Source organism: Podarcis muralis, chromosome 1 (genome assembly GCF_964188315.1).
Source record: "Podarcis muralis chromosome 1, rPodMur119.hap1.1, whole genome shotgun sequence".
NCBI lineage: Eukaryota > Metazoa > Chordata > Lepidosauria > Squamata > Lacertidae > Podarcis > Podarcis muralis.
This window is the reverse complement of record NC_135655.1, coordinates 102,649,720-102,663,759: the sequence shown is the minus strand read 5'-3', so window position 1 is coordinate 102,663,759 and position 14,040 is coordinate 102,649,720. Positions and strand designations below refer to the sequence as shown.

Sequence of the window (14,040 nt, the reverse complement as noted above, 5' to 3'; positions counted from 1 at the left end):
AAATAAATGAAAGCTATACTTAAATGGGGAGTAGGATTTACATTTACAAGGAGTGCCATGGAGTAAGCTAGGATTGCTTGGCTGTTTATAATATGCATAAAGCGGACTTGATGGTCTGCTTTTTCTACCTGTCTATTGCAACCTCTGAGGAAAATGTGAAAATAAGGTTTGCTACATTTAAAAACTGATGCCTTCGTACTTTTTTGTTTTGTTTTGTTTTTTATCAGCTGCGCTACAAAGAAACATTTGAGAAAGCCAAGGGTAAATACCACACAGTGAAAGATGCCTTGGATATTGTGTATCACCGCAAGGTCACTGATGATATCAGCAAGGTAAGTATATTGGATATATATGCATATTCCTGAGTAAATATGCTGCTTTTGATAACTGTAAAATACGATAGATGTACCTTATTTATATATACTATGGGACACAGGTTATTCTCTCTCCCCACTACTTCAGACTCCTTTACCTCCCCTTTTCCTATAGAATGTAAGTACCCCTGGTCATGCCTCTGGTGGATGTGATTCCTTTCAGAGAGAAAGCAGGGGTGACCTCAGGTCTAACCCTTGTCCTATCAGGCCTTATAGTCTACTTGACACCTGGTCCTCCTAACACAAAGCCTCAGCTAATTCTGGCCCACCCTGCCTCTTTTTATGTTTTATAGCATTTGTTTCCCTTATACTTTGTGCCCTGGTCTCATTCTCCACCTGAGCTTCTGTCATACTTCCACCTCTTCTGTTTCCCCATGTGTTACATGGACTGGCCAGAAATTCCTACATGCGCTAAGCACTGTTGTCTATATAAAGTGGCGTAGCTGTGCCAGGACATTCTGGTTTCAAACCTAAATCCACTTATTGGGAAGCAAGTTCCACTGAATGTTAGAAAGCAAGTCCCATTGCCTCTTTGAAGCTCCTTCAGGAGAAGGGCAGGATAGAAGTTTAACACAATAGGAGTTGCTTCTCTGAGTACGCATGTATAGGATTGCACCATCACTGATGTCAATCCTGTAATATCGGGCGATTAATGTGTTGCTTATTTTAAAAATTAAATGCTCTTTTTTTTTTGTAGGTGAAATACAAAGAAAACTACATGAGTCAATTAGGAATCTGGAGGTCTATCCCAGATCGACCAGACCATTTCCACCACCGTGCCGTCACCGATGCAGTCAGTGATGTGAGTGTGGATCAGCTTCGACACTTGGGTATTGCATGCTGACAGCCTTCCAAAACAATAGGCTGCAATGTGTTACTTGAGGGGAGCAAAATGCATTGAAAAAATGATTAATAGTTTTCTGCCTTTTGGAGACAGGCTCTCCTGGATCGTTAAACTGAATTCTGAATTTAAACTTCACTTCTATCAAGAATATCTAAGCCACATAATGAGGAGCAGCTAACAGCAATTCAGTTTTCCTTGTTTAACAACAGATATGTTGAAAGGGGGATTTGGGTGGGAATCTAAAGAGCCCCTTTGCTCAAGCAGAAGGCATATTTCACTTGCACAAAGAGAAGTTCTGCTGCCTCCCTTGTCCGTATTCAGTCACTAACTCTTAGATGTAGCTTTTCTTTTTCAATGGGAGGTGTGAGCAGCTGCTGCAGAAACAAACAAGCAAGCATAAAAACCCCATGATCTTTCTTGGGTTTTTTTTTTTGGGGGGGGGGGGGAGTCTTTATGTTGTTGTTACAGCTTTTAAAGGCCATTGCTCTGCAAAATGCAAATATTTAAAAACTGATCTAGCCTTACATTTATCTAGCTGAGAATACCCATTGATACCTAGGGCCATGAGGGTTGAAACAACAACAATAAACACTGCCCATTTGTACTATCACCACCTCCCCCAATTTAATTTTTAGGGAAGTTAATTCAGTCAAATCTATTGCTATTGACAGAAATGCCCACATTTGCAATCAATTAGAAACAGCAGATACTTGCGATTTCATCTTGTTCCATCAGAGCAGCAAAAAGTCAGATTGAGCCTAATAGGACTATGTGGATTGAAGTTGTCATTTTGTCAACTCAACCCTTAAGCATATTTACCTTGAACTTTATTCTAGTGACAGCCATTGTTCTTACCTCCAAGTTTGTACACTTAGATCATTACGATCCCAAGTATCCACATGATCCCATGCCTGAGATTTTTCTGCTGGCTTTGAGATATAAATAACAATTTTTGGTGCTCTCCTGTAATTGTCTCATGTTGTGGTAAACCTTGCTCTTGTTATTTTGCTTTTGCAGTTTAAATATAAGGAAGATTTAACGTGGCTCAGAGGCATTGGCTGTTATGCATGGGATACTCCTGATCTTCTTCTTGCAGAAAAGAATAAGACGCTGTACAGTCCGGTATGTGTGGTTCTATATTGCCTGGTAGCTTAAAGAGGGTGATTTCTCTCTGTCTATTCCCCAACTTGCTCTGCACACATACACTCAATTTTATATTTATTTGAGGTGAGGCACTGCATGTAGGGATGGATGCATGCAAATACAGACAAGAAGTTTGAGACCATGTTTCTTCTTCTTTCTTTGGCGATCACTCATAGCCGTGTAAGATTGTCTTCCATAAACACGGTTTTAACAATGAGTCCGTAAGTGACTGTGGAGGCCAATTCTGGACCCACACGTCCTTCCACAGTGGGGTCATTGGTTCTCGGGTGGGAGTTGATCACGGTGTGGATTTGCCAAGCGTGCCTTCCTCTTAGCACTTTTCTCCCTTGCATCCTGAGTTCAAGTGTCTTCAAAGCCCATGACACCTTTGGTAAAGGCTGTTCTCCAACTGGAGCGCTCGCAGGCCAGTGTTTCCCAGTTGTCAGTGTTTATACTACATTTTTTTTTAGATTTGCCTTGAGACAGTCTTTAAACCTCTTTTGTTGACCATGTTTATAAAGCAGTTCTCTGCTCAGAACAAACAAGATTTGTCATTGGTTTTAACTCTCCACAGCCAACCTGAGCATGCACAGGTTGATTGAACTGCCCAATAACTGCAAAGGTGAAAGATCATTGGTATGATAACGTATAAAGTGCCCAACTATCTGGGACTATCTACTGAGGCTCCACTGAAACAAAGGGCAACAGTGCAAGATCACACATTACCTTAAACAAAGTATATGCATAACAAGATACGATTGCTGGCACCTCGTTTTAAAAACAAAAAAAAAAAGCACTGTGGAAAACCCACTGTGCCATCTATTTTTGGAGGTGTTATTTTCACATCAGCGTATCCTTTTATAAATAAGGGATGGTGTCATTTCCCTGGTAATTGAGTCTATCCTCTACTAAGTCTGAACTGTTCTCTGCTGCAATCCTATGCTCTCTTACCTAGGAGTGATCTCCACTGAATATTAGTTCTGAGGAAATCTGCATAGGATTGCACTGTTTATGTAATTATCAACATAATGAGCTTTAGCAGGTTTTTGGAACACTGTATCATATTCCAGTTTTGCAGTGCCATACAGACAGGCCCTGTCAGATAAACAGATGCAGTTACAGCAACAAATCAGTAAATATCACACTTACTGACATGATAATTACATGAAGTAATTGCAATGTTTCTTTCACGCCTTTACACCTCATTGATTTTTTTAATGTATGCTTTTTGTGTTTTTATCACACTCATATAGTGATTAGTTGGTGGTTGTTTTTTAGAAAAAATGTCTTTTATGTCCCTCTAGTGTAAATACAAGGAGTCATTTGAGAAGATAAAGTCCAAGTTCAAGTATGTTGCTGACAGTCCAATTAATAGGCATTTTAAGTATGCTACTCAGCTGGTGAATGAGGTAAGTAGAACTATAGGCTTCTGCATTGCAATTCTATTTAAATTTGTTAGACAAAATAAGAAAGAGAATTTAGGACTGCAAATTCCATTAAATGGGATATATTTCTGAGTAAAGCCTCTGGTTTCCATCACGGGTGTCCCGTTGTGCCAGAAGTGGTTTAGTCATGCTGGCCACACGACCCAGAAAGCTGTCTGTGGAAAAATGCTGGCTCTCTCAGCCTGAAAGTGAGGTGAGCGCCACCTTTGACTGGACTTAACTGTCCAGGGGTCCTTTACTTTTTATCTAGATTATGGTCTTTACACATAGTACTTTCTTTCTGTCCTTTCTTTCTTTTTCTTTCTTTCTTTTGTTTTTTTTTTAAATACAAATACAAGAACAAGAACCATTTAACACTTATCCAACAGTAAATCTAATGGTGTTTGTTCTATCCATTGACTTTAGACATAAAGAATGATAAATAGTAGCTAGGTCCCAATCTAGACTATATGCAGAACTATAGTATAGCATGTGCATATATTTTATACTAAGTTTATGCAAGTGATAAATGCATAGAGTTAGAACTATAACTATAACTAAATGGAGGATAGCAGTGCATGATTTAAAGGGTTTTTAGTGTTGTACATTTAAGGCTGCAACCCTCTACGTGATTACTTAGGAGTAAGATCCACCAGCAAGTTTTACGTTTCAGTAATACTTGCACAGTATTGCTCTGTAAAAGCTATTATAGGTCTGTGTTTTCCATTGCCTATATCCGTTCTCCTTTTTATGGTGTTACTCTTTAAGTGGGTGGATTTGTTTAATGGGTAGCTGAAGGGTTTCTGCATTGATCTCAATGTATCTTTGTGCCTCCACTTTTTCACTTTGCTACTGTTCGATGTGAACAGAAATTGTACAAATCTGATTATGAGAAGAAGAAGGATAAGTATTCCCTTGTGGTGGATGACCCTAGAACCTTGCTGGCCAAATTGGGAGGCGAACTAAGCAGTCAGGTACTGTGACAGAGCTGGCCAGAACATCCAGAATCTGGCTATGGTCACTCTTGGATGACCACTTCTTTACCTGCCTGAAATGTCTGCAGTCAAAGATGTCATAGGTTTTGCCTATGATATTGACAAAGGTTTCCCCTCTGTTTGTATCTGGAACTATCTATACTTTGCCACTCAAAACAGCACAACAGCTTTCTGAGTGAGCCTATCTGTACTTTGCCACCCAAAACAGCATAGCAGCTTTTTGAGTGAGCCTATTCATACTTTGTGATCTCATAAACTATGCACCAATGTACTGTCAAAATCACTCCACCAAATGTCAGTTGAGTTGCAAAGATAACCTAGAAATGAATGAACTCTGCGCCATTTAGCTCAAAGGCAAAAATGTGCTACAAGGAAAATGGCGTGGAAACCAGATTATTGCATAATGATGGCACCGTAATACTCTCGTTTTTCTATTTTTAAAATTCAGTTCTGTGTCTGTTGATTCTGTTGCCCCTGGTGAATGCTGTGCATTGGTGCAGTTCTGAGAATACACAAGTATCCCAAAGGCCTAAATCTCATTGTTCTGGGATCTAGAGCTTTTTTTGTAGTTCTTTGTCTTCATAAGTCTTTTTTGTGCTTCGTTGCTGTTTGCATGCACAGAAAAAATATAAGGCTAGTGCCAAGTTGTTCCTGCAACATGGATGTAATGAAATTCTGCGGCCAGATATGCTGACAGCATTGTACAACACAATTCAGGAGAGCCAGGTAAGTGTGCATAGGATTGTAGGCTTCTTGTTACAAAATTGGACCTAAGTTACCATGTGGATCCATGAAAAGCTCCAATACCAGGTGCAATAGATAGCATTCAAACTCTAGAGGTTGGGATTAACAATCAAATTAAGATGCAAGTATTTGGACATAAAATGGTAAAATTCTCTTGAGCAGGAGAACCCTCTTGATCTGCAGCCAGAGAACCCTCTTGATCTTCCAAGCAAAAGGAAAGATCAGGGTGCCAGGCTGTGTTCTTAAGCACATTTACTTAAAAGTAACTTGCACTGAAATCAGTGAAATTTATTTGCATGGAGATATGGTTAGGTTTGGAATGCCAGCCACCTTCAAGCAAAATACACCAGATTAACTATACCACAGACTGGGTTCTCTTTATCCAACCTACACAAATGTCTTCCTACTTGTGGTACTGATCACCAAGCCCTGCTTAAAGCATTCTTGCCATTATTTTGTATGTGTTGTGATTCCTTGTCCATGCATTTCTTCCCCCTCTTTTACGCATGCTATGTGTTGTCTTGCATGCTCTGTATTTGCATGCAGTGAAAATGAAGCAACATTTTAAAAAGCAGTTTTTTTGCATCGTTTTTAGACAACTGCTAAGGCTTCCCAATTTTTCTATAAGCTAGACCAAGATTTTCAGCTGCAAAGAATGTTCTGCAGAGAAACGCCCACTTCTCCATTCTCCCATGAATACATTTCATTGCCTTACTTCATATATTTTAAGTCATAAGCATAATCACCAGTAACAGTTTTACATTGCAAAGCCTCCCCACCCCCATGCTACAATTTAAATGTCGATTGGGTGCATGGTTAACCAAAGCTATCTTACTGTTGTGTGAAGAGACTAGCCAAAGGTACAAATCAACTCAGTAAACTTTACCAGAGTCTCTACAGGGCTGCCGTCCACAGTCATAAACTGGTAGAACCTCATTCATCTCAGTAGACCAGGGGTCAGCAACCTTTTTCAGCCGTGGTCTGGTCCACTGCCCCTCAGACCATGTGGGGGGCTGGAGTATATTTTGGAAAAAATAATGAATGAATTCCTATGCCCCACAAATAACCCAGAGATGCATTTGAAATAAAAGCACACATTCTACTCATGTAAAAACACCAGGCAGGCCCCACAAACAACCCAGAGAAACTTTTAAATAAAAGGACACATTCTACTCATGTAAAAACACGCTGATTCCTGGACCATGCATGGGCTGGATTTAGAAAGCGATTGGGCTGGATCTGGCCCCCTGGCCTTAGTTTGCCTACCCCTGCAGTAGACTTTGTGGGCTTGACTGAGCAGGGGGGTGGGGACCCTTCTTAAACCCATTTTTTAAATGCTTACTCACCCACTCTTCTTATTCGGCTAAGTGGCTCCTTTGATTTCTTAGTGCGATCGTAGAGTTTGGGGTTTTATCCACTAGCGGCAAACCCTGCTAGTTTAGTTCCTTTATTGGTTGTGTTTGCTTCCGGCCCAGGGAAGGATGATGCAAAGGATTATCCCATTTTTATCCTCACATCAAGTCTGTGGGATAAGTTAAAGATGATGACTTGCCAAAGGCCAACCCTGGAAGCACATAGCTGAAGGGTGTTTAGATACAAGCTCCCATGTCCAAATCTAGTGCTCCAGCCACTGCCCCACACTTGACCTGTTTAGAAGTCAGCGTAACCAAAAGCAAGCTTAACTCCGGCATTTCCATCGTGTGGGCTTGGCTCCCCCCACGTACACAGTTTCGGTTGACTTCTATGACAGCTGCTGGAACAGGCAGGCTAAGGCTAGGACTCTTCTTAAAGTGTGCATTTGTGGTGGGGTGTTGTTGATTTGCTGTCATTCCCCACCATTTACTGCTGCTGTTTTTTAAAAAAATTCCACAGTACAAATACAAACAGCTGTATGAAAAGCAGAAGGACAAGTTTACATCGATTGTGGATACTCCGGAACACCTGAGGACGACGAAAGTCAACAAGCAAATCAGTGATGTAAGTGTGGAAATTGTCATGACCAATGGGGGGCAGGGAGGAACAGTATGGACTAATCTTTGTGTGACAACGATGGGGATAGCCAGGGTTTTTCTTTGGACTGACGGGATGGGAGAGGAAGAGGACAGTAAGAGAAACGCAGCTTGCCAGTTTGGGGTCAGGGCTGGTGTTAGGAACTGCGAAGCTGAGGGAAACAGCAACAAGGACTGTCTGCCTAAAAATGCTCAGGCAAATGAGTGAGCTTGGGAACTTCAGCAACCACCAACAGCTTAGTGCAGTCTCCCCCAGCCTGGTACCCTCCAGAAGCTGCTGGACTACAACTCCCATCATCTCTCACTATTGGCCATGCTGGCTAAGGTCAATGGGAGTTGCAGTCTGACAACATCTGGGATGCACCGTGTTATGGAAGACGGATGCATTGTGTGGCTGGGGGTAGATGGGACAGTTCCACACCCATCCAACTCTTCTTCCAAGTTGCACAGAGTGGTGAAATTGGCTTGGTCTAATTTATCCCAAGAACCCTGTAAGGTAGGTTAGGCTGAGAAACAGTGACTAACCCAAAAATTGGTCAATTGCCTATGGAGGGATTGAGTCTGGCATCTTCCTTATACTAACCAGCATCCTCCTACACCACCCAACCCATGTTTCCACCCACAATCTGCCCTGACCCTCTGCCTTCTCTCCATTGTAGATAGGAAGCCACCGGCTGGGCACAAGTAGCGCACCCACATGTGAGAGGTTACATACTTAGTGTAAGAAACAATGTACCATGCTTTCTCCATTGCTCTTCCTGCGCTTCAAAGCATACGTTAGGAAAGTGGAAAGCTTACCAGAAGGATGCGCTCATGCAGACTTTTGAGTAAAAAGCAGGTCCAGATAAGATAAGTGCCAATGGTTGGAAGGGTTGCAGTCCAAGCCCGATAGCCATGATCCTAAACGCTTAGCACATCATCCCTCCCTCTACCACTTCCACCTGCCGAAGCAGAACATCCCAATGCTGCCTGTGCAGAGAGTGCTCAGATCGTGAAGGTGAAAACTGCCTAGCTGATTTCCTACTTTAGCGCAGCAATCAAGCATGCAGTTTTTCACCTGGGCAAGACTGTGTGTACCTGGGCAGCATTTGGACATCCCATCCTCATGTTTACAAGTAGGAGACAGCTCACTAGGAGATGGGGAGAAACTGTGTGCTTCCTCATGCACATGGAGGATGGGTTAAGGATAGAAGAACGTAAGAAGAAGCCCGCTGGATCTGGTCAAAAGGCCCATCACAGTCCAGCATCCTCACCAACCAGTTGTGAAATCCACAAGCAGGACCAGCTTGGAGGCTGGGACAGTGCGCTGGGTGGGTAAGGTTCTGACTGGGGAGATATATTCTCCAATCCAGTCCTGTTCAGCCCATCAGTGGAAAACCCATGGGAGTGAATGGAAAAGAGGACGGAGCAGCCCTTCTCCAGTTCCTTCAGATAGTCTAAGGTAAACTACAACAATGCATATTGTTGTATACATATCTGTTCACTTTGGGTATTTTTTAAAAAGAAATTAATATGCTATTTCTAATGACTGCTTGTACTTAACTTGGCCCTTTCTTGCTGCCAGATCCTCTACAAACTGGAATATAACAAGGCCAAACCAAAGGGATATACCACAATCCATGATACTCCCATGTTACTCCACGTACGGAAGGTCAAGGACAGAATAAGTGATGTAAGTAAACAATATCATTTACCTCGCAGGATGCTGGAGCCAATGGGATAGGACATGACTCCGCTCATTGGCTCCAGCATCCCTACTCGCAAATCTACACTTCAGGTGAGACCAGTCGTTCTATATAAACTGTGTCTAGCAAAGTTCCAAATTCATTTTTTGCTCATTAGTCTGTAAGATGATATATATTAGATTTTGTTTGCGTCACTATAAAAGCTAAGCCTTAGACTATTTAAATATAATTCTTTATTTTCAACATAGCTCACATTTCATAGCAGTGTTTATAAGTATGGTTATTTGCTGTAAGCCAATACTTGTTGAAACAATAGATTCATGGTAGGAGAATGAATGAATGAATGAATGAATTTATTAATGAATTTTCTCATATTTACACATTTACCACTCAGATTGCTTACCTTTTTATGGGGATTAAGAGAAAGGCCCGTAGGTATTATGGGTTGGTACTAGACTTTGCTTCCACCAGTAGGAGCAGGCTCTCCCATATGGCAGAAGAAGATCGGAAGTGACATTTGCCAAATCCCTGTTTCTCTCCTGCAGCTCCTAGCACAACCCTCATGCAATTCTGGTGGGTGGGTGGAAACCTTCTGGAACAGTGGGGGAGGTGGGGCTGGAGGCTGCCGGTGGAGGACGAAACTTTGATGCAGCGGAGGTTGTTCTCTTAGGGTAAATGGGACTCCACTGCTCAGTGGATACTGCTAAATTCAGTATCTCCTTGGACCTACCAGGGCAGATTAACGCAATTTTCCCTGGGGTGATTTCTGTTTAGCCGTGCTGTTGTAAAGAGACGTGCAATGTTAACCTTCTTGTTCTTTCGACAGCTGAAATACAAAGAAGTCTATCAACAGAATAAGTCTCACTGCAACGTTGTACCGGATTCCGTTCATATCAAAGCTGCCAAGCAGGCCTACAAAGTAAACAGCAATGTGAGTCCAGTGCTATTGTTACCGGTGACTAAGCCTTACAAAGGAAACTGAGGGAGTAGGGCTCCCAGGTCCCACTCAGCTGAGGCCTCTTTCGGTGCCTAATTTCCATACGCTTACGGAAACTCCTAGCCGGATCGGATGAGGCAGTGCATCTCATGCCAACTTTAGATATGTGTGGGATAGAGAAATGTCCACCTCCATCCCTTTGGGCAGAGTACAAATTGTAGGTGGTGCAAATTCCCAGGTTCCAACTTCCTGAAAGAGCCATGTATGAACAAACCATCCTGTATTCCTGACAGCTAAAAAAATTTGGTCGTTCCAAACATAAAACCCACTACCTGGCTAATCTTTTGTCTTTTTCCTTTTAAGGCTATGCCTTTTCCCATGCTTGTTCCACAGCAGCACACAAGCAGAGCTAAAATTCTGTAGAAGAGCGAGAAAAAGGCAGATATGGATGGAAAAGTACAAAGTGACAGACCTGTTTGTCTGCAGCCTTGTACAGTCTGCAAGCCATGGCAAACATAGCCCACTCATTATTATATATTGTGGGGGGTTTTTTTGTGCTCCAGGCCTACTGGTAAAAATAGGAGATTTATCAACTGCTCAGCTTTGGATGGCCAACATAAATGGCTAAGGGAAAGTGGGGAGTGCCAGAATTCCTAGACTTGGAAGTTTGCATCTGCACCACCAAACATTTAGTTATGTATTTATTTTTGGGAATAAAAAAAAAAATCCTTTTCACTCTTGTTTTATGGTGACCCTTTTACAAGAATGGCTTGAGTCTATGTTTACATTGTTTATCTATTTCTCTTTGAACAGCTGGATTACAAGAAGAAATATGAAGCTGCCAAGGCTCACTGGCACTGGACTGTGGACAGACCGGACTTCATCCAAGCTGCCAAATCATCTTTGCAACAGAGTGATGTAAGGAAACTAAAACCACATGCACCCATTTTATTTCCTGACATAGCAAGGCATACCTCTGTTGCCACAGGCTGCACTTCTGACACTTTTTATTCTCCTGTTTCTTTGTAGTATGATTACAAGTATGACCGAGAGTACTATAGAGGATGCAAGCTATCCGTAACAGATGACAAAAACACAGTGTTGGCTTTGCAGAATGCAATCTTGGCGAGTGATGTGAGTATTCTAAAATCCTTTTAATGGAAGCTTCCCCACCCCCACCCCTTTTTTAGGCTTGGAGACTCATATCAGCATGTAAACCTTAGCAAATGATTGCACTTTTCTAAATAGGTGTGGCAAACCAATCACACTAAGAAACATTTTCAGCACTGGATAACAAAAACACCTTTTAATGTCAGGTTCAGTTCTGGTAATAGTGGTAAGGAAAGAAATACCTACCATGATTTACAGGGGTCCTCAAATTTCCTGTAGCTTTGGTAACCAGCCCAAGTCACTGTCTTCTTACTAGTGCCTTTCTGGGCTCTGGATGTATTTCAAACATCTCCAGGGCCCAGCACAATTGCACTGTTAATGCCATCCAGCGCCCCCACTCCAAACTGGTTGAAGGGCAAAGAGTTGTCTCTGCCACACTGAACATCACCAGGTCTCAGTACAATGTCAGGAAATCCCCCACTCTTCTCTCATACTGGAAGAAGGGCTGAAATTTCCCCAGACTATGTTTTGACTTTAGAACAGAGTCCTTCAAAGCTCTCCAATAGTTAATGCAAAATTTGAGCTAGCTCTTGCCTTTCTGTAGTCCAGAGAAGGATGGAGACTCACACCAGAATAAAACACATGCTCATCAGCGGCGAGCCCATTTGTGTAGCCCTGTTTATTATACACTGCTTGAAACTAATACCTTTCCATTTCATATCCCAGTTAAAATATAAAGAGAAGCATAACAAGGAAAGGGGAATCATCCACCCAGTTCCAGATACTCCTCAGATCCTTCTTGCAAAGACTGTTAGCGCTCTTGTGTCTGAGGTAATTTATTATTTATATATGTATGTATGTAATTCTCCACTTTTCAGCATTTATTCCTTATTTAATATATATTACCTCAATAACCGTTGTTTCTCTTCATCGTCAGAACAAATACAAAGAACATGTTAAGAAGCACCTGCCACATGGCTCCTTTACAAAATTGCCAGAAACACGAGACACTGTTCATGTCAAAAACGTAACCAAGAACGTCAGTGAGGTAAACTGCTTTTGCATTACTATAGCCACATCACTGGTTGAGTTGACGCTTGCATTTGTTTTGTTTACTCGGTGATGGAAACTGTTGTTGCTCCGCTATAAATTATACTTCACACTAATTATGGCTTACTAAAAGGGTGCTGCTCTCTGTTCACCGGGGCTGATGTTACTTACACCAGCCTGTCAGCTCACATAGTTAAATATCAGCATAAGTCTAATAACGTGGTTGAACAGGGTTTCTGAAATCGTGTGTAGATGGAAGCTTAGCGTGTTGAAAAAGAGAGAGAATGCCTTCAAATATATTTCTGTAGGCTGTCAAGTCTGGAAATTGTTTTTTCTGACATGAGTTTGCGCAATCCATGCCTGTTTGAATGAATTGTTGGTAAGGGACTTGATTATGAACATAGAGCAAAGGTTTTGAAACGCTTTACAAATTAAAGAGTGTGGTAGAAATGAGTGGCAGTGATAGCAGCTGAAGAACTACAACAGTGTGTGTGTGTATATACACATAAGCAGAATTGGGTTCATTGCAGTCAATTCTTTCTAGTCATTTAAAAATAACTGTAAATAGAATATGGATGCTGCAATTGAGACATAGGTTAAGTAATTGCTTGGTGCTTGCCCCCTATGATTTTGGGTACGTGTCCCATCTTTTATATTCTTCCAAAGGGTTCCCCCAGCACTCAGGAGCATGGGGTTGGTGTAGGAAGGAGCAATCACTGAAGATCACCTTGATCTTTGTTTGACTGACGAAAATCTCTGCTGGATTGAATAGGCATAAATCAGCAGGGGAACACCCATTCAATACAATATCTGTTTGTTGACAGCTGTAAGCAAAATGTTTTTGACTGATGGGCTTTCCACATAGGGACCAATCCTTACAGTCAACTTTATTCTCATTTATGTAGCTGCCCTTTGAATCTCTCCCTCTCTCTTTTTAATGTGGAGAGCTTCTGACCGTAGAGGAAAACTTGCAGCAGATCAGGAAACAAAGCTAGTTAACCTACAAGTGCATGTGTGAGCGCGCACCTGTCTTCCTTAAGCGTAGAAGTCATCACCTATGTTTCTTATTATAAATGTCGGCAAAGTAAGCCTCAGGTGAAGAATGTGTGACACAACTCTTTTCCGTTCCGAAACAGACAAATTATAAAAAGAAATTCCACAAGGAGAAAGGCAAGTCAGACTATTCAATCATGCTGGAGCCTCCTGATGTGAAACACGCCATGGAAGTTGCAAAGAATCAGAGCACTGTAAGTTATTCCTCCAGTTATGTCATTAAAACCCTGGATGAGCAATCTAAGGAATAATCCTTTCGAAGCCGTACACGTTGACACGGGTGGCTGTAGCTTTTCCATGCAGACTTTGTTTCATTACAGTGAAACGTATGCAGTTTTCGCATGGGTGGTGGGCATCAACAATAGCTCTGGTGAAAACATTACCATCAAGAGGATCTTGTTCTTTCCTTAAAAAGAAAACACAACAGTAACTGCTTCTCTTTATCCTTGTGTTCACCTAGATCCAATACAAAAAGGATGCCAAATCCAAGCTCCATTACACTAGTGTGGCGGATCGCCCTGATATTAAGAAAGCCACCCAAGTCTCCCATTTAGTCAGTGATGTAAGTACTTTATCAGTGTAACTGTTCAGTAACTTGTGGCAATATGGCAGCATGCATATAAATAGTTTCATTTCAGTATGTAGAAGCCAGAGGGGGTTTTGTTTTTGTTT

The 14,040-nt window shown here is 41.7% G+C and overlaps 1 protein-coding gene across 47 annotated transcripts in view; it reads left to right on the top strand.

The window, feature by feature from the left end:
* The window catches only part of NEB (nebulin), a 159,335-nt gene that overhangs the window by 111,430 nt on the left and 33,865 nt on the right, over positions 1-14,040 (top strand). For 43 of the 47 annotated variants that reach the window (XM_077936143.1, XM_077936200.1, XM_077936195.1 and 40 more), the window contains 14 exons: positions 228-332; positions 1,072-1,176; positions 2,236-2,340; positions 3,666-3,770; positions 4,655-4,759; positions 7,397-7,501; positions 9,098-9,205; positions 10,045-10,149; positions 10,969-11,073; positions 11,185-11,289; positions 11,992-12,096; positions 12,203-12,313; positions 13,452-13,562; positions 13,829-13,930. In XM_077936143.1, the coding sequence (XP_077792269.1) occupies positions 228-332; positions 1,072-1,176; positions 2,236-2,340; positions 3,666-3,770; positions 4,655-4,759; positions 7,397-7,501; positions 9,098-9,205; positions 10,045-10,149; positions 10,969-11,073; positions 11,185-11,289; positions 11,992-12,096; positions 12,203-12,313; positions 13,452-13,562; positions 13,829-13,930 (1,482 nt within the window). Of the gene's footprint in view, positions 1-227; positions 333-1,071; positions 1,177-2,235; positions 2,341-3,665; positions 3,771-4,654; positions 4,760-5,401; positions 5,507-7,396; positions 7,502-9,097; positions 9,206-10,044; positions 10,150-10,968; positions 11,074-11,184; positions 11,290-11,991; positions 12,097-12,202; positions 12,314-13,451; positions 13,563-13,828; positions 13,931-14,040 lie in introns of all 47 variants that reach the window. The other 4 variants (XM_077936191.1, XM_028745835.2, XM_077936032.1 and 1 more) reach the window with 2 other exon arrangements.